The sequence below is a fragment of the Schistocerca cancellata genome, chromosome 5 (genome assembly GCF_023864275.1).
Source record: "Schistocerca cancellata isolate TAMUIC-IGC-003103 chromosome 5, iqSchCanc2.1, whole genome shotgun sequence".
NCBI lineage: Eukaryota > Metazoa > Arthropoda > Insecta > Orthoptera > Acrididae > Schistocerca > Schistocerca cancellata.
Window position 1 is genome coordinate 483,199,531 of NC_064630.1, and position 25,779 is coordinate 483,225,309.

At 37.8% G+C, this 25,779-nt stretch overlaps 1 protein-coding gene across 3 annotated transcripts in view; it reads left to right on the plus strand.

The window, feature by feature from the left end:
* LOC126188434 (segmentation protein cap'n'collar) overlaps nt 1–25,779 on the plus strand; it is an 815,786-nt gene that overhangs the window by 712,794 nt on the left and 77,213 nt on the right. For all 3 annotated transcript variants that reach the window (XM_049930039.1, XM_049930038.1, XM_049930040.1), the window contains 2 exons: nt 9,340–9,470; nt 16,532–16,628. In XM_049930039.1, the coding sequence (XP_049785996.1) occupies nt 9,340–9,470; nt 16,532–16,628 (228 nt within the window). The remainder of the gene's footprint in view (nt 1–9,339; nt 9,471–16,531; nt 16,629–25,779) is intronic.

A 25,779-nucleotide genomic window follows, 5' to 3' on the forward strand; every position in this document is an offset into this window, starting at 1 on the left:
CCAAACTCCACAGAAATTCTCCTGCGAACCTTGCAGGGCTAGCACTCCTGGAAGAAAGGATTTTGTGGAGACGTGGCTTAACCACAGCCCAGAGGATGTTTCCAGAATGAAATTTTCACTCTGCAGCAGGGTTTGTGCTGATATGAAACTTCCTGGCAAATTAAAACTGTGTGCCAGACCGAGATACGAACTCAGGACCATTGCCTTTCGCAGGAAAGTGCTCTACTGACAGAGCTACCCAACTACAACTCACAACCTGTCCTCATAGCTTTACTTTCACCAGTACCTCATCTCCTACCTCCAAAACTCCACGAAAGTTCTCCTGCGAGCCTTGCAGGATTAGTGCTCCTGGAAGAAAGGATATTGCAGAGGCATGGCTTAGCTACTGCCTGGGTGATGTTTAAAGAATGAAATTTTTATTGTTCAGCAGAGTGTGTGCTGATATGAAACTTTCTGGCATAGTAAAACTGTGTGCTGGACTGAGACTCAAAGTCAAGACCCTTGCCTTTTGCGGGCAAGTGCACTACTGACAGAGGTATCCAAGCAAGACTTGCGACCCGTCCTCATAGCTTTACTTCTGCCAATACCTTGTCTACAACCTTCCAAATATCACAGAAGTTCTCCTGTGAACCATGCAGGACTAGCACTCCTGGAGAGAAACGACATTGTGGAGACATTGCTTAGCTACAATGTGGGGAATATTTCTGGAATGAGAAGTCCAATCCAGCACACAGTTTTACTCTGCCAGGAAGTTTCATATTGGTGCACAATCTGCTGCAGAGTGAAAATTTCATTCAAACATCCCCCAGGCTATGGATAAGCCATGGCTCCACAATATCCTTTCTTCCCAGACTTTAGTCCTGCAAGGTTCGCAGGAGAACTTCTGTGAGGTTTGGAAGTTAGAAGACAAGGTACTGGCAGAAGTAAATCTGAGAGAACAGGTCGTGAGTTGTGCTTGGGTAGCTCAATTAATAGAGCTCTTCCCATGAAGGGCAAAGGTCCTGAGTTCCAGTCCCTGTCTGGCACACGGTTTCAATTATGTTCTCTTTTTCTGTTTAGTACTGATAAATACATTGGAACAATTACTTATTAATCTATTGATACCACACCCATATTATTCTTCAGAATCTGATACTGATAAAATCTTTGGAAACTTTTTTCCCTGAAACATTTAGAATTTTCAGAAGTAATGTCATATTTGCCTATTGAAGGCATTTTACACAGTTCTTTTAAGCCAGTATTTATTTCTATTGCCCTTATTTATTATGTCCATAGGGGTCTACCATTGACCACTAAATGTAATGTACCAAATACATATTTTAAAAAGGTATTAATAATATTTCATTGGATGTTATTGTTAATATGATGTTTTTAACTACCTTTATATCTTTGGAAGAAGCCATGTACCTACATCTACAACTACATACATACTCCACAAGCCATCATACAGTACGTGGTGGAGGGAACCCTGTACTACTACTGCTTATTTCCTTTCCTGTTCCACTTGCAAGTAGAGTGAAGGAAAATGAATGTTTATATGCCTTAATATGAGCCCTAATTTCTCTTGTCTTGCCTTCGTGATCCGTGGGCAAAAAGTAGGTTGGAAGCAATAGAATTGTTCTGCAGCCAGCTTCAAATGCTGGTTCTCTAAATTTTTCTCAGTAATGTTTCTCAGAAAGAATGGTGCCTTCCCTCCAGGGATTCCCATTTCAATTCCCGAAAAATCTCCACAATACTTGCACATTGTTCTAACCTTCCGGTAACAAATCTAGCAGCCAAACTCTGAATTGCTTTGATGTTTTCCTTCAATCTGACCTGTTGTGTCTCCCAAACACTCAAGCAGTACTCAAGAATTGGTCAAACTAGTGTTCAAAACAGTTTTGACATGTGCGCATATGACCCTAGTTTGTTTTTGCGCCCTAAAACAAAAACAAAAAAGCAGCAGACAACCCATGCTGTATTTGAGCACTACAGATTTGTTTTTCCTACTCACCTGCATTAACTTAGATTTTTCCATATTTAGAGCTAGCTGTCAACTAGAAATTTTGTGTCACCTTGTATCCTCCTACAGTCACTCAACAATGACACCTTCCCGTACACCACAGTGTCATTAGCAAACAACCACAGATTGTTGCCCATCCTGTCTGCTATATCACTGATGTATATAGAAAATAATAGCAGTCCTATCACACTTCCCTGGGGCACTCTGACAATATCCTTGTCTGTGATGAATGATTGTCATCATGAACAATGTACTGGGTTGTGTTATTTAAGAAGCCTTCAAGCCACTTGCATATATTGAACCTATTCTGTGTATTCTACCTTCAATAACAATCTGCATGGGGTACCATGTCAAATACTTCCCAGAAATCTAGGAATATAGGATCTGCCTGTTGCCCTTTGTCCATGGATCACAGTATACCATGTGAGAAAAGGGCAAGCTAGTTTCGCATGAGTGATGCTTTATATAATCCTGCTGATTTGTGGTCAACTTTTCTGTCCTCGGGAAATTTATTATATTTAAACTGAGAATATATCCAAAAATTGTAAACCAATGTTAAAGATATTGGTCGGTTTGTTGCATGTCCATTCTTTTACCTTTCTTGTGTGTAGGAGTCATGTTTGCTTTTTTCCAGTTGCTTGGGACTTTGTACTGGGTGAGAGATTCACAATAAATGTAAGCTAAGTAAGTAGCAATTGTCATAGAGTGCTCTTTGTAAAACCAATTGGAACTCCATCCAGTCAAGGTGACTTATTTGCTTTCAACTATTCCAGTTGTTTCTCTATGGCAGGGATGCTTATTACTATATCCACCATTTGGGAATCGGTGCTGTGTTCAAACAACAGTACGTTTGTAGGCTTGTCCTGCATGAATGATTTCTTAAATGAGAAGTTTAAAAGTTCTTCTTTGCTTTTGCAAACTTTGACTTCCACATGAGGCTGATCGAGTGACTGGATAGAAGCCTTTGACCCGTGTAGTAATTTTTTATAGGACCAGAATTTTCTTGGGGTCTTGACAAGATCTTTTGCTAAGGTATGACAGTGATACTTGCTGCATGCTTTATGAGTCAGTTTTTTTTATAGTTGCACGAGTTTCTACCAACGTTTGCCTGAAATCATTTATGTACTGTCGTTTGAACCAAGAGTACAGCAATCTTTGCTTCCTCGGAATTTTCTGAATTTCATTGTTAAACCACAGTGGGTCCTGCCCTTCCTTAATCCACTTACTCAGCACATACATCTGCAGAGCATTATGCCCATAATTCCTCTACGCCCATCAAACCGGAACTAAATGATATCAATTCATTGCCTGAAGGGCATGCTAACAACTACTTATCTGCTCTTTCTAGCAAAAATAATGTCCTAGCTATCTTGACTGATTTATTAGCTTTAGTAACCATAGTCACTGTGATGAAATTGTGGTCACTAATCCCTGTCTCGCTACTGACACCATTAATAAGGTCAGGTCTGTCTTTAGCGATAAGTTCTAAAGCAAAATCTTGAGACCGTACAGTTGGCTCCAAACCAAAGGACCCTAATCAACTCTGGAAAGCATGCTGCAAATTTCGAGCTGTGCTTGAACCTCGCATGAGAGACCAGCACCTTCAACACTTCTGCCAGCTGTCTATGTGAACTGAACTGAGGATGCCTCAGAATCCAAGTGAAAGATATTGTTGGTGCCAACATGAATGATAACTTGTACACTACTGCACTCTGCACGCCAGATATAGCAGGCAAGGCCTTCTCAACATTTCGGATGAAGCCCACCAGCTGACGACATGGATGCACATTGGCTTCCTTTTTAGTCTGAACGCTATTTCCCTAAGTGGATCCACAACGTTCGTTTCTTTGGAGCTCCCGAGAACTATCAAACACCAATCCTTGTGTGCCTTCTTAGACCCTGCTGAACAAACAGCCACCTGTCCACTTGCAGGGCAAATAGATAAGGACAGATGGCTAGTCTCCACATGGGCCCTCCATTTCAATGGACGCAAAAGTGTTACCACCCACCAATTGTGCAGCTGTGTGGGTGGGTCCTCTGTGTCATGTATACTAGGAGATGCCTCTGCAGCAGAGCCCATGGTCAAATCAAATATCACCTTAAAAGCCCCTTGTGCTGTGCCAGATGCTCTGCCATTGCTAAACCATGCGGCAGTAGCCTGAAGATGACTGACCATAGACAAAAGCAGATTCAGCTCTTTTGTGAACTGCATCCAGCTCGTCCTGTGTTCACACGCAGCATGCACATGTTTGATGTGACGTCACGTGTGATTAAGATTAGAACATTCCATATTGTTGTTGTTGTTGTGGTCTTCAGTCCTGAGACTGGCCCGATGCAGCTCTCCATGCTACTCTATCCTGTGCAAGCTTCTTCATCTCCCAGTACTTACTGCAACCTACATCCTTCTGAATCTGCTTAGTGTATTCATCTCTTGGTATCCCCCTACGATTTTTACCCTCCACGCTGCCCTCCAATACTAAATTGGTGATCCCTTGATGCCTCAGAACATGTCCTACCAACCGATCCCTTCTTCTGGTCAAGTTGTGCCACAAACTTCTCTTCTCCCCAATTCTATTCAATACTTCCTCATTAGTTATGTGATCTACCCATCCAATCTTCAGCATTCTTCTGTAGCACCACATTTCGAAAGCTTCTATTCTCTTCTTGTCCAAACTATTTACCGTCCATGTTTCACTTCCATACATGGCTACACTCCATACAAATACTTTCACAAATGACTTCCTGACACTTAAATCTATACTCGATGTTAACAAATTTCTCTTCTTCAGAAATGCTTTCCTTGCCATTGCCAATCTACATTTTATATCCTCTCTACTTCGACCATCATCAGTTATTTTGCTCCCTAAATAGCAAAACTCCTTTACACCTTTAAGTGTCTCATTTCCTAATCTAATACCCTCAACATCACCCGACTTAATTCGACTACATTCCATTATCCTCGTTTTGCTTTTGTTGATGTTCATCTTATATCCTCCCTTCAAGACACCATCCATTCCGTTCAACTGCTCTTCCAAGTCCTTTGCTGTCTCTGACAGAATTACAATGTCATCGGTGAACCTCAATGTTTTTATTTCTTCTCCATGGATTTTAATACCTACTCCAAATTTTTCTTTTGTTTCCTTTACTGCTTGCTCAATATACAGATTGAATAACATCGGGGAGAGGCTACAACCCTGTCTTACTCCCTTCCCAACCGCTCCTTCCCTTTCATGCCCCTCGACTCTTATAACTGCCATCTGGTTTCTGTACAAATTGTAAATAGCCTTTCGCTCCCTGTATTTTACCCCTGCCACCTTTAGAATTTGAAAGAGAGTATTCCAGTCAACATTGTCAAAAGCTTTCTCTAAGTCTACAAATGCTAGAAACGTAGGTTTGCCTTTCCTTAATCTTTCTTCTAAGATAAGTCGTAAGGTCAGTATTGCCTCACGTGTTCCAGTATTTCTACGGAATCCAAACTGATCTTCCCCGAGGTTGGCTTCTACTAGTTTTTCCATTCGTCTGTAAAGAATTCGTGTTAGTATTTTGCAGCTGTGGCTTATTAAACTGATTGTTCGGTAATTTTCACATCTGTCAACACCTGCTTTCTTTGGGATTGGAATTATTATATTCTTCTTGAAGTCTGAGGGTATTTCACCTGTTTCATACATCTTGCTCACCAGATGGTAGAGGTTTGTCAGGACTGGCTCTCCCAAGGCTGTCAGTAGTTCCAATGGAATGTTGTCTACTCCGGGGGCCTTGTTTCGACTCAGGTCTTTCAGTGCGCTGTCAAACTCTTCACGCAGAATCGTATCTCCCATTTCATCTTCATCTACATCCTCTTCCATTTCCATAATATTGTCCTCACGTACATCGCCCTTGTATAGACCCTCTATATACTCCTTCCACCTTTCTGCTTTCCCTTCATTGCTTAGAACTGGGTTTCCATCTGAGCTCTTGATATTCATACAAGTGGTTCTCTTATCTCGAAAGGTCTCTTTAATTTTCCCTAGTGAGATAAGCCTCTACATCCTTACATTTGTCATCTAGCCATCCGTGCTTAGCCATTTTGCACTTCCTGTCGATCTCATTTTTGAGACGTTTGTATTACTAGCCCTCGTCTTTTTACCTACTTGATCCTCTGCTGCCTTCACTACTTCATCCCTAAAAGCTACCCATTCCTCTTCTACTGTATTTCTTTCCCCCATTCCTGTCAATTGTTCCCTTATGCTCTCCCTGAAACTCTGTACAACCTGTGGTTCTTTCAGTATATCCAGGTCCCATCTCCTTAAATTCCCACCTTTTTGCAGTTTCTTCAGTTTTAATCTACAGGTCATAACCAATAGATTGTGGTCAGAGTCCACATCTGCCCCTGGAAATGTATTACAATTTAAAACCTGGTTCCTAAATCTCTGTCTTACCATTATATAATCTATCTGATACCTTTTAGTATCTCCAGAGTTCTTCCATGTATACAACCTTCTATTATGATTCTTAAACCAAGTGTTAGCTATGATTAAGTTGTGCTCTGTGCAAAATTCTACCAGGCGGCTTCCTCTTTCATTTCTTATCCCCAATCCATATTCACCTACTACGTTTCCTTCTCTCCCTTTTCTTACACTCGAATTCCAGTCACCCATGACTATTAAATTTTCGTCGCCCTTCACTATCTGAATAATTTCTTTTATTTCATCACACATTTCTTCAATTTCTTCGTCATCTGCAGAGCTAGTTGGCATATAAACTTGTACTACTGTAGTAGGTGTGGGCTTCGTATCTATCTTGGCCACAATAATGCGTTCACTATGCTGTTTGTAGTAGCTTATCCACATTCCTATTTTCCTATTCATTATTAAACCTACTCCTGCATTACCCCTATTTGACTTTGTGTTTATAACCCTGTAGTCACCTGACCAGAAGTCTTGTTCCTCCTGCCACTGAACTTCACTAATTCCCACTATATCTAACTTTAACCTATCCATTTCCCTTTTTAAATTTTCTAACCTACCTGCCCGATTAAGGGATCTGACATTCCACGCTCCGATCCGTAGAACGCCAGTTTTCTTTCTCCTGATAACGACATCCTCTTGAGTAGTCCCCACCCGGAGATCCGAATGGGGGACTATTTTACCTCCGGAATATTTTACGCAAGAGGACGCCATCATCATTTAATCATACAGTAAAGCTGCATGCCCTCGGGAAAAATTACGGCCGTAGTTTCCCCTTGCTTTCAGCCGTTCGCAGTACCAGCACAGCAAGCCCGTTTTGGTTATTGTTACAAGGCCAGATCAGTCAATCATCCAGACTGTTGCCCTTGCAACTACTGAAAAGGCTGCTGCCCCCTTCAGGAACCACACGTTTGTCTGGCCTCTCAACAGATACCCCTCCGTTGTGGTTGTACCTACGGTACAGCTATCTGTATCGCTGAGGCACGCAAGCCTCCCCACCAACGGCAAGGTCTATGGTTCATGGGGGGGGGGCATTCCATATTACTGTCACTTATTATTGGCAAGTACTGTCTCAAAATACCTGTTCATGAAAAAGTCCTGGATTGGCACACAGTGCCAAGCAACCTAAAAAAAACTGTGCAGTTAAAAAGAAACAACAAATAATGAAGCACAGTGTGCAATAAGGTTAGGGAGTTTTATCTTTATGCACACAAATGGAGTGATGGTTTTTGTTAAAAATGAAGTTAAACTTGTGTGTCAAATTTGGATTCAAATGCAGATCTGCAGATCTCCTGTGAAAGAAAACAACCACGTTCATAGTTTTACTTATTTTACTATCAAGAAGTTTTTCTGTAGTGTACACTCTACTGTAAAGTGAATATTTTATTCAGTGAAAATTTCATTCTGGACTTATCCAGCAACCAGACATAAAACGCTGAGTGTTAGTGGCTCCAGCCGTTATGAAAAACGGTCTACTGACAATCATTAACTGTGCAGGTATTTTTCTTACTTGCTCCAGAGTTTCATGATACATTTATACCATATCATAAATGAATGAATGGATAATTTAATGATGTGCAAAGCAGTATATTTTTCTCTGGAGCTGATATCTTGGGAAGGAAGTGTTCCACTACAAAAGGTAGCTTCTGTTGCCTGGAAATATTCCTACACTCTTTGTGTTAGTTGTAAAGTAGTGTAATTACAGTCTTGTGCATACCTGTTAATTTGGACAAAGTGTGCTTTGGAAGTGACACTACAATACAGTGACTGCTGGAATGACTGAATACACACTTCAGTCGTTCTTGCAATCACAAAAATTGAAATATTTGAAGTATAGGTCTGAATTCTCAAAACAGTAAATCTGAGAGAATTTAAATGCCTATTTGAGTAGCCTCTGAAAGTGTTCCCTGGACAGGAAATAAGTTTATGCATAAACTGATGCCTAAGACACCAACAAAGTAAACACCATCCGTGAAAACCTTCACTATATGATGAAACTAACCAACTTTGATAACAAAATCTAACAATTCCATGTTTCTATTATGAAGAAGGGCTTTTGTGGTTGTTGTCTGCCCTAAAGAAATTTATTTATGCTCTTTAAATTGGGATTTCACTTAGCTGCTTAACTCTGGAGCAGGTGTGCCGATTCTCGCAACACAAGTGGGTGTGTGGTGTACTTTATACACATGTAAGGAATAATTGTCTTTATGTTACCAAGGTAAAATGGCAGTTTAATCTTGGTTAAATTAAACAATGGGGAAATAAACGTAGATTATACAAGTTAAATCACTGTTTAACTAAACAATAATAAAATAAACTTTCATTTTATCATTCTGTTGCCACATACAAGTGTTACTCCACAGTAAAGACTCCCCCAGAGTATTAATCAGCATAATTCCATCAGATCTCTCTCAAATGCTTATTCAGTTACTAATTATCTCATAGGCAGCTTCTTCATTGCGTAAGTTTGCTGCTAGCCTGGAATCTGGGTCTTTTCTTGCAAGGATCGTAAATTTTTTCTCACCTGGCTCACTATTTATTTTATATTCCTGCTGCTCACTTGGATGTACAACAATACAACTTATCATTGTGTTAGCTGAAGCAGTAATGAAGGATTAGATATGGGCTAATAATTGTAAAACAATAATGGAATGGTACAAGACAGTGTTGTTTTTGGTTGGTGCACTTTATATGTAGTCACACCCGTTTGAGGGTTAAATAACTTGATTCACATACTCATGCAGCCATAAGAACTCTAAATAGTTGATTAACACCCTTCCTTCTTTCTGTGAGGTCAAACAGCAATGTCTATGACAATAAGATGTTAGTATTCATACACTTTGAGTCACTGAATGTATGTGATGTTTGTTAATGGTTTTCTTTTATGCACAGGAAGCAATTCAAACCTTGGAACTGCCGTGGCTGCTTCAATGAACCTGACAAACAGTAGTGAACCAATGGGAGATACAGGCTCTACTGCATCATACAAAATGGAGTCATCACATGACATGATGTACTATCAGGTAAGAGTCTTAGAAGATAATTCTAAAAATCTTAGTATATGCTCTCAGCCTTGACTATGTTATTATTTGTGAGTAATTCAATAAAAATCTCTGATCTGCATTTTTGTGAGTTAACATAATGTAAACACTCCACTTCAAAGAAACTTGGAGATGATCGGGTGCAAAATGTGACCTTGTATACCAGATTTTAAATTTTGTCTTCAGAAAATTAAAAGACTACCTAGTAGACAGACATAGATAAGATTCAGAAATCTGGAAATCACAAATACTGGCTGAACCATGAACAATGAACATGTGTAATAATGGAATTAAAATGTTTCTTCAGTAGTAGCTCAGAAAAAGGGGGGGGGGGGGGGGTGACAGAGCTGTGAAAACTACTGATTGGCCACTCAGAATATTTGTGAAGAGAGAAACATATTGAAGTGGAAGTGAAGATTCAGAAACTTTCTTCCTTACTGCTGTTAGTTTAATTGATTTTAGTTCCAGTTTTTGTAGAGTTTGATCGTTTATTCCCTCTTGCATTAGTTTATGAAATCTAAGATACAGATCATTTAAAAATGGAATTATCAAGTAAGTTTGTAGAGCAGTGAAAATTCCAACAGGACAAAATAATAACATTGTTTCCACTTATTTTTGTTGATATAATAATGATGTTTGTAACTGGCAAATGAAACTGATAGAATCTGCGGTCCATCTGAAATTGCAATTAAAGAGACAATAAGTATCTGGGATCTGGGTCAGAATTGAGTGAATTCTGTTCTGTGTTGAAAGATGGGAGTAATATAAGTGAGATTCATTTAGAGTAGGTAGAGAGCACTTGCACATATGAGTGGTGGCTGCACTTTGTCCATACCATTAAATTATTTGCTGCGTACTGATTGAACTAAAGGCAGAAAGCTGTTCTGTTCTTCAAGCAACAAAGAAAAACATGGATGAATGTGTTCCATATTTTAAAAATGTAGAAATAGTTGTCACATGTCAAACAGACAGAATTGGTGCAGTGAAAGACTGTATTTATATACAAGCTATTTGATTCACTGTGTAAACAATATTAAAGTTTGGGTACTATGTCCAGGACAGGGAATGCCAGAAGGCATAAATGTAACAAGAGTACAAGTAATAAACTGAACAACTGAGTGTGAGAAATGTTATGGAATGGAGTGAATCTTGATGCTGAAATGAATTTGAATAAAATACATCAGGTAGAGGCAAACTGATTGTTAGAAAAATAGATGGAGTGACAAACCTAAAAGAAAAGAATGTAAATAGATAGTTTTCATGAAGAAAGAAGAAAACATCTAGAAAAGGCAGGTGACAGTTTAGAAAATGGCAAGAGAAAAACCAGGAAAAATGTGTTGGGAGATCAAAAAATTATAATATACTGAATCTTAGTTAATGGCTTTAACACAACAGGGCAATTACCTAGTGTTGGAAAATTTCTCTGAACTGTTTAACTTTGAATAAACGTCCCCCTCTTCATTCGTCCCTTTCAGAAATCATCAACTTTCCATAATTTTTGTTACCCCTGAAAGAACAGACCAGTAATTTCAAAATAATGAGCATCCAGCAACATCTAGTGGTTATATTTCCATGAGTTGCTAGCCAACAGCTTGTGACCTGTGACCAAACCCTTTTCCATATATGGTCTCACTACTGGTTATGATACAAGTGGTGTTCAGTCCACTTAAAATAAAGTCCACACCAAATAAAGCATGTTTACAGCCCATATCGTCAGCACATGCTTCAGTCTCGTGCTGTGGCCGGATTTCAAGCTATACTGTGCTAAAAGCCATTTGCAAGTTACTGTAGGAAGATACAGGATGACTTAGACAGAATTTCTATTTTGTGTTATAAATGGAATCTTGCTATAAAACACAGTATTAATTGTGTGCTGCTTGTCACAGTTATAGCAATTACATGTTTAGGCATAAAATTTATGAAAAGAAGTATAAATGGAACTAAGGTCAGTTTATTGACAGAATTATAGAAAACCGTAGCTAATGTATAAAGGAGACAGCATATAGAACACTTGTGTGACCCATTGTTGAATACTGTTTGAGTGTCCCCGCCATGTCAGATTAAAGGAAGATATCAAAAGTGGTATCAAAATGCTCAGTGAAATCAAATGGGAATCCTTGAAGGTAAAATGATGTCCTTTCCATAAAACATTGTATTGAGAAAGTTCAGAGAACCAGAATTTGCAGCAGACTGCAGAATGATTCCGCTGCCACCAATGTACATTTTGCATCAGGACTGTGAAGACCAGATAAGAGGAATTAGTGCTCATATGGAGGCATTTAGACAGCTCTTTTTCCCATATTCAAGTGGAACTGGACTGAAAATGACTAGCAACTGGACAAGGTACCCTCTGCCATGTACTGTGTTTTGGCTTGTGGAGTATGTAGATGTCCTTATTTAGGGTGGTTTCTGATACATACTTTAATTTCAGTTACCTTTTCTTATTACATAACCCAGAAACTACTTACTCTTGCGAGTGTACTTTTCTTTAATTTATTAGTTCAGTGTTCCATACATTCAAGTTGTGAATATATCTCTCCGATGTAGAATGTATCACATGTTATAGATACATTATAAATTGTTTAGTTCAGATGTTACTTTACAGGCAGATTTCTGCAGCAGTAATTAAGAGACTAATTTTATACTTATTTTAATACACAGACTTTTGCTGAACAGATACCTTACATCATGAGACAAATGCTAGTCATCATGTGTTTGTTTTTTCAGAAGTAGGCTAAACATTTTCGTCAATGAGTAGCAAAAAAAAGCAAAACTACAAGCTTTATGCATATTCCATTGGGGAGTTCTGCTGTCATGTCCTCTTTGAAATGATCTCTAAAATTTGGCAAACTCTCAAATAATCCATTGTTCTTATTGCAGCAATTGGTATTTTTATTGTTGAAGTTTCAAATATCGTGGGTGATTCAGAGCATCTTACTTTCATCAATTAACCAGCTGCTGTGCCATTAACCCATGAGTTTATACTGAAGTAGTCAAGTGACACATGTGTTAAAATATTAACCTTGGATCAAATTGACTGTGAGAAGAGTCATTTATGAACTATGTGTGTGTTAAATCACATTGTTGTTTAGATACAGGTACAGATGACGAGTCAGTGAAATAAATGAAAATCGTAACTTGTTGCTCCTTATAGATGGTGCAGTTTTTTGCATTGTATGAAGTAGTCAAATGCATCTGAGAGGTAATGCCAAAAATTCATTATCCAGTGGTAAAAACTTTATTAATAAGGTGAAGTAACATAAAGTCTCACCTACTGGACATTACCGCCACAAAGACCAAAGAAAAACAGAGCATATATTCTAAAAGATGTAGAGCTTCTAACAAAAAACAACCATTTTAGAGGAAAGCTTTTATCCCATTGATAAAAACAGTCAAAGATCACTTCAGCAGAATGCTAAGAAGGTGCATTATTGACACAATGTTTAAACTGAAAAGTCTTGTGAATATTTGAACACTGAAAGGGATCTATGCCTACCACTTGCCACAGCAGGTGTATACAAAATCTCTTGCACATACAGTCAGCTGTACATAAGAACTACTAAAAGAAGGAATACCTGGCTTAAGCCTCACATGGTGTCAGCTCTGGAAAAACATATTATATGTCTGAGGTCTTTTTTTACCCCAAAAGTGATTCTATCACCTTTATGGCAATAAAATGTAAAATATTTCCAAAAAATAGTTATTATTTATTTGAGACACCCGTGCACAGTGTTGACATTACAACTCTATAGTTTCTTGCTATAACTAATTTGTATATAAGTTGTAATTGTGTACTAGCTTTGTTTGAAATATGGAAACTTATATTGTTCAGTTCCAAAAATTACTTTAAAGCAAAATATTCAATTACTGCTTACTATATACTGTAATTAATTAATCTTGAAAAGCTCTTCAAGGCTTGAAAAATAGGTAATCCTTATTCACCTGAGCAAAATTCATTTAATGGTTTCCCAGGTGCCTTAGGTAAGCCGTCTATTATTAGCAGACCAAAGAATACATGTAGTTCTGTAGAGTCAGGTTCAGTCCACGGCTGAAGATAGGAGTGTAGAATTTTACTATAATCTGCATGATCATTAGTATGCAGCACTATTACACTCTGTATGTGATTGGTGATAAAAAGTCTGAGACTGCCCTTGTCTTTAATTTTGAGCTAAGGTTAAGTGGAATACATGCAGTTTCACATATTACATTCCTAGAAACCTGCTTGTGCACATCAGGTGGTACTACATCATACATTATCCACCTACTTCTAGATACAAGAGTTGGTGCACTAGTTTCATGAATGTTTTCATCATCATCATCATCATCATCATCATCATCTTTCTTGCATTAACACATATCCACATCATCTCTACCTGTATATCTTCCTCTATCATATCTACAGTACCATCACTCACATCCTCATTTCCAAAAATTGATTCATTATCGCTGTCATTCTTCTGTAAATCTGCTGAAGTCTGCTCAAGATTGTAGCCCCTTTCAGAAAGTATATCATCATCCATGACAAATAAAATATAACATCATGTCTTACTTTAAAAAAAAAGAAAGAAAACGCCCTTTCTCACTGTGAATTTCTCATACCCATTGATATGTATGTATCTTTTATGAATTGTTTACAACAATGGACATATAAATGTAAGTTCAGAAGAGGCATTATTGCCAAGTTTTTCTTTTCATGATAAAATTGAAATATAACATTGAAAATTACATATTATTTATCTGGGGTGTTTTCTGACCCAATTGCAAAAATTTTGAATTATTATAGTATGAATCACACTATAACCGTATTGTACCTAGTTATATAAAAAATCCTAAAAAGCATCCACATCAAAACTGTTTCTATGTAGCGAAACGAGCCTTGGGATGTGAAAGAGGTCCCAGACACCTTGCAAGGGTTAAAGAACACAAAGGCACACTGATAAATTGGCAGTAGCAGGTCATGCACTGGTAGTAGAAAACCACTGAATTTGATGTACCGATACTATAGTTCTACAATAATTACTATGCTGTGATGTACAGAGAGCACATAGAAATTCAAAAGCACTAAAACAACTTTGACCTAAAAGAAGAACTGAAGTGAATATTGTACTAAATAAAAGAAACAGTGCCAACTCTTCCACACTACAAGCCCCATAACACACACCAGCACTACTTTGCAATCTTAGGAAATGGTCTGATGATGTCATGACCTGGCTGTTGTGGACATATGTATAAATAGACCTGCTTGCTGAGCTTCTTTAATTTTTAAGCTTATGAGTCTTAATAGCTTCTGATGGTGTCTCCAGCATTAGGCACAGGAACATGCCTTAGCCTGCAACCTAGTACCCATGTAATAAAAATTTTTGTTAAATTTGAAAATGTTATTGACTAATATACTGTATTTTGCTGATTGCAAGTGAGGGATTTTAATAAATGTGCTTTGCATAAGAAACCAAAGTTGACAAATTCCAAGCCACAGAAATATGGATTTGTTAACTTATATGCAAGACAAATTATTGGTGAGTAGAGATGTAAAGGGTTACTTGAGTTACAAAAATGTCTAGTTCAAAAGTTATACCCAAAACCTCAGGACACTTCTTGCAGATAAATAAACATACCTTTAACTGCTTGTATTGTAAGTGAGAATGCCATGGAAGATTAATTTTTAATACTTCAGGCAATATATGTTACTAAGTGGTTCATGGGAAAGAATATTCTGATGCTTTGGAGTCTTCCAAAAGTTATTAATACCAATCCATAAAAAAAGTGGTGACATTGTGAACAAAAAATGCCATTAAAAGTTGTTTTTTTTAATTTAGTCATTATTGTGACATGCTAGATAACTTTCTTCTTTTCAGATTGGCTGAAACTGGAAGAATGGGTAGTTTCATTTGCTCACAATTTTGTTAAAAAAATATTGTTGTCCTTGTGTGATGATGACTTAAGTCCATCCTTTCCATTGTTTAAAGTCTACACACATAGACTTGGAACTACCAAGGGAAGCACTCCAACAAACTGTCGTAATGATTCTGCATGCAGTAATTTGAAACTTGTGGACAATTTATGTGAATGGTTTCAACAGTGTGTCATAAAGAATTGTCACTTGAATATTTCATGTATGTATCATAAATGAAATAATGTTCAGAGTTCCCTGTTCCATTACATTTTTATAGTTCATCAAAATATTTGCGTTATTCCTGATACAACCTATATATTAGCAGGATGTTTTGTAGCTTGTGGCATTACAGCAATATATGTCTTAATAGTCAGTTTTAGTGACTTTTTGTGATTATTTTGAAACTGTATACTGTTTTCACTTAAAACTTCCGGGCTGATAGGCCGTGGTCGAAGTATAAAACTCTCTCCTGACGTTTCGTCTCCAACTGCGGGAGACATCCTCAGAGGTAAAGCGGCGAACTCCACAGTGGAGTCCTCTGTACTGCTTATATAATCAGCACTTCCTCAAGTTCATTCGCAGTTCGCCGCTTTACCTCCCCCATCGTTCCTTAAGCCGATGGGACCAATGACCTTGCTGTTTGGTTCCCTACCCCCGAATCAACCAACCAACCTATGGGATCCTCCTCTATATACTGTAGAATATGGAACAATATATTTGAGGTATCCTCATTGTGTTATAACTGAGAACCATCAACTCTCTTTTGAAAGTATAAATACAGATTAGTATCGCAACAAGATGTTATATGATTGTGGTTCTACCAGAAACCTAAGTACAACATTCTCTGCTTCATCCCCCTTTTTCAAACGATCATGAGCACTGTGTGCTATTTCCTGTATGTATGGAAAAGTGCATATCACATGTTCCCTATTCATACTTGGCAGTTCAATATCAGTAATAATAATTACTTCAGTACCTGCAAACTTGTTTTCATTTGTACAATTGCATCCTGTAGCTGTTAATGAGCAGAAAATTGACTGCAACTTCTGCAGACCAAGAAACACTCAAATAATTTTATAATAATATAAAGGCAATCAGCAATTTTTGAGACAGTGGTTAGTGCTTCAATAATAGTTGCTATCCATTTCAGAATACCACAACTGAAATAAGTCAGACAACAGAGGGATTTTTATCATCCATACTAAATGATGAAGATTTGCAGTTGATGGACATGGCAATGAATGACAGTAAGTACCATTTTATTCTAACAGTTAAATAATATTTTTGAATTTCATGCCATAATTTAGTTACTTTCACCAGTGATCAATAAATATGAGGTCTGTTCAAAAATTCCTGAACTTTGTTCACAAAATTTTTCTATGCTTACCTTTTTCTTATTGGGTATGGTCTCCTTCAAAATACTCTGCTCCATAACTGATACACCACTACCAATGCTGTTTCCACTTCTGGAAGCAGCCTTTGTACCCCTTTTGCCAGATCGTGTGAAGCACCATCTGCAAATTTTTATTTATCTCGTCTATCATTGCAGATCTTTGTCCCTTCAATGGAGTTTTCAACTTGGAAAATAAAAAAAGTCCAGAGGGGCCAGGTCTGGAGAGGTCAGAGGATGAGGCAGCACAGTGATTTCATTTTTTGTGCAATAGTCATGCACCATCAATTAATAGTTTGTCCTTGGGGCTCGAATTCGTGATGAAATAATCCTTCGAATGCAAAGAAAACTATGAGCATGGCTTGAACATTTGGCCTGACGTGACGACATTTTTTGTGGTCTTGGAGAATTTTTCCCGACACATTGTGAAGATTTAACCTTGGTTTCAACATCATAACCATCGACTCACATCCCATCACCAGTTATGATTCACTTAAGAAACATCTTGTTCTCATTTGTGCGATCCAAAAGCTGTTCACAGATTGTTGGGTGAGGGTCTTTCTGGTCTTGACGCATGAGCCATGGTAAGAACTTGGCAGCAGCACGATGCATTCCAGGATGCTGCATCAGGTTTTCATGACATAATCCACCTGAAATGTTACATTCTTCTGCAATCTCTCTGACATCCAGTCTCCGATTGGCATGCACAATTTCGTTGATGTTCCTGACTTGAGTGTTGTCAGTACATGTTGTAGGGCATCCTGAACAAGGGTCATCTTTAACTTCTGTCCAACCATTTTTCAACTGTAAAGATTTTCTTGAGTTTCACACAAAATTTAATGCAGACACATTGCTCCTGTAACTCTGCCATCTCGAAATTTCCAAACTGTGTGAAACAATGTCCTACTGAATACAGCACTGACATACAACAATGAAAATCGATCAAAACAGATGGTGAGTACAGAAGACAGTCAAATCAGGAGCTATACAATCATACTGAGAAAATCACAGATGTAGCCAGGAAGAGACGTCTCGCTTTCTACGGAATTATCACATGGTTGGACCAAACAAGCCTGACCAACCGACTTCTCAACTACAGGAAGACCATGGCTGATAGAAGTCAAGAAAGACATCCAGGAACTGAACGTAACTGAAAATGACATTAGAAACTGAGCACTTCTCAGAAGGATACTAAAATAAAAGAATTTTCATGATAGATCGCCCCGTAAAAAGACCGGCGACTTTGGAGAGAAAGGAGAAACATAGCCAGAGAATGCTGGATTACTGGGCAAACATCAAGTCCCTCTCCAGGGTGAAAAGCTAAATTCGTGGTCCTTAGCTGGCCCATTCAAAAGATGAAGATGAAGAAGAAGAATGAAAGTTCCTGCAGTTACACATTAAACACAGGCATGCACAGGGATGCCAACTGCATTTTGCTTCAACACACCATTGACACAAAATTATGAATGTTCTGGAATTTTTTGAACAGACCTAGTACATAAAATAAGCAATAACTTCTCTTTACAAGATATGAACCAGTTCTTTTGAATGTTTGAACTTTCTTAATGAGTAAATGGATGAAACTGTAATATAAAATAAATAAATCGTTTGACCTGGCAGTTGCGGCCAACTCTTTAATTATATAAGAATGAAACACAGAAAACATTTGTAGTTACTTTAAATTATAAAAACATGACAACATAATGCTAAAAGAAGTTTATACTGTCAGATTTAGTAGCAAACTTAATTCTACACAGTTTATTTTTGTGTCACCTGCTCACCACTTAAGTAATATGTGGAGTGGATTACTTATTAAGGCCATAATTCATTTTGCTCTTCTCAATCTCCAGGAGAATTCTTTTTGTAATGAAATCCATCCATAATGTTTGGTTGAAAAAAATTACCAAACAAGTGATTCACTTCCCTATCAACAACTTAATTCCATTACTTTCTGTCCATCAACTAATTAACAGTATGATTTGGTGAAAATAATGGCAGGTGGATGGAATGTATTTTGTGTGCTTTGGACCTGAAGGCCAAAATTAGCAACTTGAAAAAGTCCGTTTTTTAAAATTTAGTTCTCATATCCACCTTGCAATGCAGTATGGCATGATTTATGCTGTAATAACAACACATCTGCATATTAAACACTATTTGCATTAAGAATCGTACCCTGTCCTAAAAGGAAAAAAGGCAGCAATTGTTATGTTTTGTTTTTGCACATCTGGCTATTAAACACTACTTATGTTATGAATCATACACTGTTCTAAAGGAAAAAAAGGTATCCATAATTTTTTGTTATGATTTTGCTGTTCAGTGTACTAACTGGAAGATTAATATCTTTTGATGTGATGAGGGAATAATTTTTAAGCCCTATCTACCAGCTCCATGTGACACAAGAAACAATGAAGCAGATGAGCAGCTGTTTTCTGTCGTTCCTTGAAATGTTACTGACTTCCATGTCTTCTTCAGCTTGTTCAGTGAATTATGTTTCATCAAAAAAAAAATTCTTTTTTACTTTGACTGTAGGTTTCTGTGTGGACTTAATGCACTTTTCCATTGAATTTGTTCTTAACTTGTCTGTAGCTCATGGTCTAGTTGTTAGTGTCACTTGAACTTCTAGATTGGGGGCTCTGGGGTTTGATTCCTGGCTGGGTCAGATTTTCTACATTTGGGGCTGGTTATTTGTGTTGACCTAATCATTTCATTTCATGTCATCTTCATCACAAAGGTGTTTAAGTCACCAAAGTGGCATCAAATGGAAAGGCTTGCTCTAGGCAGCTGAACAAATAATGTCCTATGATCATTTTCATATCCATTTTACATTTTTCTTCCAGTATTATCATTTTTATTTCTTTTTGCCATATATTTATTCCATGGCTGTAACTGGAGTGTTTGGAACAGCTCCCACTTCACTTTGTTACACGTACCACAGTTTGTGAATGTGAATGTGATGGAGTTCTTTCTCTACTGTGGTCTTTCAGCATATCTTCTTGCTAGTCATCTATTCTCTTTTTATGGGTCTTAATTCTTTCTCACTCATGTGAGTCATTGTACCAGTTTCATTCTATTCTGGCACTGCTCATGTTTTCCAAAAGAAAACTGGAAGTGGTGAAAAGATTTTCAAACTCAATGAACTCGGAGCGTGGAATGTCAGATCCCTCAATCGGGCAGGTTGGTTAGAAAATTTAAAAAGGGAAATGGATAGGTTAAAGTTAGATATAATGGGAATTAGTGAAGTTCGGTGGCAGGAGGAACAAGACTTCTGGTCAGGTGACTGCAGGGTTATAAACACAAAGTCAAATAGAGGTAATGCAGGAGTAGGTTTAATAATGAATAGGAAAATAGGAATGCGGGTAAGCTACTACAAACAGCATAGTGAACGTATTATTGTGGCCAAGATAGATACGAAGCCCACACCTATTACAGTAGTACAAGTTTATATGCCAACTAGCTCTGCAGATGACAAAGAAATTGAAGAAATGTATGATGAAATAAAAGAAATTATTCAGATAGTGAAGGGAGACAAAAATTTAATAGTCATGGGTGACTGGAATTCATCAGTAGGAAAAGGGAGAGAAGGAAACATAGTGGATTGGGGCTAAGAAATGAAAGAGGAAGCCGCCTGGTAGAATTTTGCGCAGAGCATAACTTAATCATAGCTAATACTTGGTTTAAGAATCATAAAAGAAGGTTGTATACATGGAAGAACCCTGGAGATACTAAAAGGTATCAGATAGATTATATAATGGTAAGACAGAGATTTAGGAACCAGGTTTTAAATTGTAAGACATTTCCAGGGGCAGATGTGGACTGTGACCACAATCTATTGGTGATGACCTGTAGATTAAAACTGAAGAAACTGCAATAAGGTGGGAATTTAAGGAGATGGGACCTGGATAAACTGAAAGAACCAGAGGTTGTACAGAGTTTCAGGGAGAGCATTAGGGAACAATTGACAGGAATGGGGGAAAGAAATACAGTTGAAGAAGAATGGGTAGCTTTGAGGGATGAAGTAGTGAAGGCAGCAGAGGATCAAGTAGGTAAAAAGACGAGGGCTAGTAGAAATCCTTGGGTAACAGAGGAAATATTGAATTTAATTGATGAAAGGAGAAAATATAAAAATGCAGTAAATGAAGCAGGCAAAAAGGAATACAAACGTCTCAAAAAAGAGATCGACAGGAAGTGCAAAATGGCTAAGCAGGGATGGCTAGAGGACAAATGTAAGGATGTAGAGCCTTATCTCACTAGGGGTAAGATAGATACTGCCTACAGGAAAATTAAAGAGACCTTTGGAGATAAGAGAACCACTTGTATGAATATCAAGAGCTCAGATGGAAACCCAGTTCTAAGCAAAGAAGGGAAAGGAGAAAGGTGGAAGGAGTATATAGAGGGTCTATACAAGGGCGATGCACTTGAGGACAATATTATGGAAATGGAAGAGGACGTAGATGAAGATGAAATGGGAGATACGATACTGCGTGAAGAGTTTGACAGCGCACTGAAAGACCTGAGTCGAAACAAGGCCCCCGGAGTAGACAACATTCCATTGGAACTACTGACAGCCTTGGGAGAGCCAGTCCTGACAAACCTCTACCATCTGGTGAGCAAGATGTATGAAACAGGTGAAATACCCTCAGACTTCAAGAAGAATATAATAATTCCAATCCCAAAGAAAGCAGGTGTTGACAGATGTGAAAATTACCGAACAATCAGTTTAATAAGCCACAGCTGCAAAATACTAACACGAATTCTTTACAGACGAATGGAAAAACTAGTAGAAGCCAACCTCGGGGAAGATCAGTTTGGATTCCGTAGAAATACTGGAACACGTGAGGCAATACTGACCTTACGACTTATCTTAGAAGAAAGATTAAGGAAAGGCAAACCTACGTTTCTAGCATTTGTAGACTTAGAGAAAGCTTTTGACAATGTTGACTGGAATACTCTCTTTCAAATTCTAAAGGTGGTAGGGGTAAAATACAGGGAGCGAAAGGCTATTTACAATTTGTACAGAAACCAGATGGCAGTTATAAGAGTCGAGGGGCATGAAAGGGAAGGAGCGGTTGGGAAGGGAGTAAGACAGGGTTGTAGCCTCTCCCCGATGTTATTCAATCTGTATATTGAGCAAGCAGTAAAGGAAAAAAAAGAAAAATTCGGAGTAGGTATTAAAATCCAATTAGTATTGGAGGGCAGCGTGGAGGGTAAAAATCGTAGGGGGAGACCAAGAGATGAATACACTAAGCAGATTCAGAAGGATGTAGGTTGCAGTAGGTACTGGGAGATGAAGAAGCTTGCACAGGATAGAGTAGCATGGAGAGCTGCATCGGGCCAGTCTCAGGACTGAAGACCACAACAACAACAACAACAACAACATGAAGTTATATGCCATTCCTCTCTCATACTGGTTCGTAATCCCCTATTCTTTTCTGCTCCAAGGGGTGTCACAATTTAACATCTCATGTATTGGTTGATCAAACGATATAATTCTCTGGCAATGAGAGCAGCACTGCCCCATTTTGTTTCTGAGGGAAACAGGTGCAACTCTTCATTCACTCATTGAAAATTAAAAATGGAACACTAAATATAAAAATTTGTATTACTCACATCTTCAGGGAGGACATAAAAAAGAATAAGAATAAAAATTCTATTGGTCATGCTAGGTTTCAAGCAATTTTTAACTCAGCCATTGTCATTTCGCACATTTTATAGATAATGGAGGTCCTAGCTAATGACTGCAAAGCTCATGTCCTTTTATTAATGAACAGTTTGTCATTATTGTGTGTGCATCATCCACTTTATATTTTAGGTGAATAAAACTAGCTGTTACAATAACATAAAATACAGTAAATACTTCAGATCTGCAATTAAAATACATATTTGGCTTATGAATATTCTGTGGTAGTTACGGTATTAATATAATTTCTATCAAATGTAAGAAATGAATAAAGCTCTACAGGCAAAGTTCAGCTTATTTGAGTAGCTCTGCTGATAGTAAGTGAAAAGCAAACCCACTATACTGCTATTAAAGTAAAACAGTTATTTTTCAAACTTGACATTGTATATCATTTGTATATAAAATATCAACACCTATGTCCTGACAGTATTAATGTTATAAAAAAGATGCAGCTGTAATGTAAAAGGTGCACACTTAAAATGGTGTACACACCAAATGTTATCTCACTCAAGAAAAAGCTTTTGTTCAAAATACTGATCCAATTAACTATAGTCCTACTAATTCCCATTTGATCTGATGAAGACAGTGCTAGTGTCATTTAAAAGAAAATATGTCTTGAATAACTTTCCAACAGAGGAATTATGCTTGCAGCATTTTGTAAATCAGCATGCAAAAAGAAAGAGTTGTTAATACATAGGTTCATTCATTTAAAAAATATTAAAAATGAAAGTAAATCTCTCTCAGATGTAAAAAGATCAACAGTGAAGATACTGGAAACAGATTCAGAGCATCATGAAAATGTTATTGATTTACGTCAACCTTTCAGAATTAAGAAAAACAAAACTGGAAAGTGTGGAAAAGATATTCAAATGCAGTGCAGCTAGTGAACTGAAGTATGTGACACTGGTGGTAGCAGGTCAAGATAGAGTAAGATGTAACCACCAAGAAAAATCAGTGAAATATTGTTTATTTCAAAACTCTGAAATTTGATTACATTAAATGACTGACCATGAACCTGAGTTTGGTTGGTTGGTTGGCAAATATGTATTTGGCACTCTGAATGTGAATTTTTATAAAAATCATAGCTGCATGATGCGTCAGTGAAGGTGTGTGAATTGCAATGATAACTGAATAAAACAACTGTGTGATGGAAGAGAAAAATCACAAATTTGTCTGATCAGCAGTGTTTCATTGTCCAAATATGTAAGTTGTATGCTCTACTCTTCATGTACCCATTTTTGCTGCAGTGTATCATTATTGCAAAATTGTTTCTTTAAAGTAGTGGATAAATGTAAATAATAAATCTCATGAACTGGGCATATTGATGTCACAAGAGGGCTATATGAGAGATGATCCAGTATCCGCTTGCTTCCAGCAACACACTGCAAGATATCCCTGACTGTGGAATCTTCAGTACATATGCAGATCTCATTAGCCACCCTTCACTTTTACAATGAGGCGATGCTGTACTGTCTAGTCTGGGCTCATCTCACTCATTCCGAATTTTGTGGAATGACATCAGTTTTCCACAAAAATATTATGTCAGCACTAATTTTGATTATGTATAAATGTAGACCACCCATCTCTCCCCTCCCCCTCCCCCATCCCCCAGTGAACCGTGGACCTTGCCATTGGTGGGGTGGCTTGCATGCCTAAGCAATATAGATAGCTGTACCATAGATGCAACCACAATGGAGGGATATCTGTTGAGAGGCTAGACAATTGTGTGGTTCCTAAAGAGGAGCAGCAGCCTTTTCAGTAGCTGCTGTGGCAACGTTCGGGATGATTGACAGATCTACCCTGTAACATCAACCAGAATGGCCTTGCTGTGCTGGTACTGCAAATGGCTGAAAGTGAGGGGAAACTACAGCCATAATTTTTCCCAAGGGCATACTGCTCTACTGTGTGGTTAAATGATGATGGCATCCTCTTGGGTAAAATATTCTGGAGGTAAAATAATCCCCCATTTGGAACTCCAGTGAGGATTACTAATGGGGATGTTGTCATTAGGAGATACAAAATTGACATTCTATGGGTTGGAGTGGGGAATGTTAGATCCCTTAATCAGGCAGGTAGGTTACAAAATTTAAAAAGTGAAATGGATAGGTTGAAGTTAGATATAGTGGGAATTAGTGAAGTTTAGTGGTGAGAGGAACAGGATTTCAGGCCAGGTGGTACAGGATTACAAATACGAAATCAAATAGGGGTAATGCAGGAGTAGGTTTAATAGTGAATAAGCAAATAAGAATGGGGGTAAGCTACTATGAAGAGCACCATGAATGCATTATCATAGAGATAGACACTAAGTTCACAGCCACTACAGTAGTACTGGTTTTTATGCCAACTAGCTCCACAGATGATGAAGAGGTTGAAGAAATGTATGACAAGATAAAAGAAGGTTTCCAAAAAGTTAAGGGAAACAATAATTGAATTGTGCTGGGGGACTGGAATTCAGTAGTAGGAAAAGGAAGAGAAGGAGAAATAGTAGGTGAATATGGACTGGGGAAACAGAATGAAAGAGAGACCAGCCTTATAGATTTTTGTACTGAACATAGTTTAATCATCATTAACACTTGGTTCAAGAATCATGGAAGAAACCTGGAGGTACCAAAATAATTCAGACTGATTATTTAATAGCGAGACATATATTTTGAAACCAGATTTTAAATTGTAAGAAATTTCCAGAGACAGGTGTGAACTCTGACTACAATTTGTTGGTCTGTAGATTAACACTAAAGAAATTGCAAAAAGGTAGGAAATTAAAAAGATGGCACATGAATAAGTTAAACAACCAGGGATTGTTGAGAGTTTTGAGAAGGAGCATTACGCAATTATTGACTACATCAGGGGGAAGGAATGCAGTAGAAGATGAATGAGCAGCTTTGCGTGCTGTAATAGTGGAGGTAGTAGAGGATCAAATAAGTAAAAATACAAAGCCTAGTAGAAATCCTTGTATATCACAGGATATATTGAATGTAATTGATGAAAGGAAAAATACAAAAATGCAGCGAATATAGCACTTGAAAGGGCATAAAAATGACTTGAAAATGAAGGTGACAATAAGAGCAAAATGGCGAAGCAGGAACGGCTAGAGTACCAATGTAAGGATTTAGAAGCATAGGGGAGAGACAAATACCACTCATAAGAAAATTAAAGATGTCTCTGGAGAAAAGAAAAGGAGCTATATGAATATCAAGAGTTCAAATGGAAAACCAGTACTAAGCAAAGAAGAGAAAGCTGAAAGGTAGAAGTAGTATATAGAGAGAAGAGCTGCAGTAGATGACATTTGGTGGAACTACTGACAGTCTTGATAGAGCCAGCCAGGACAAAA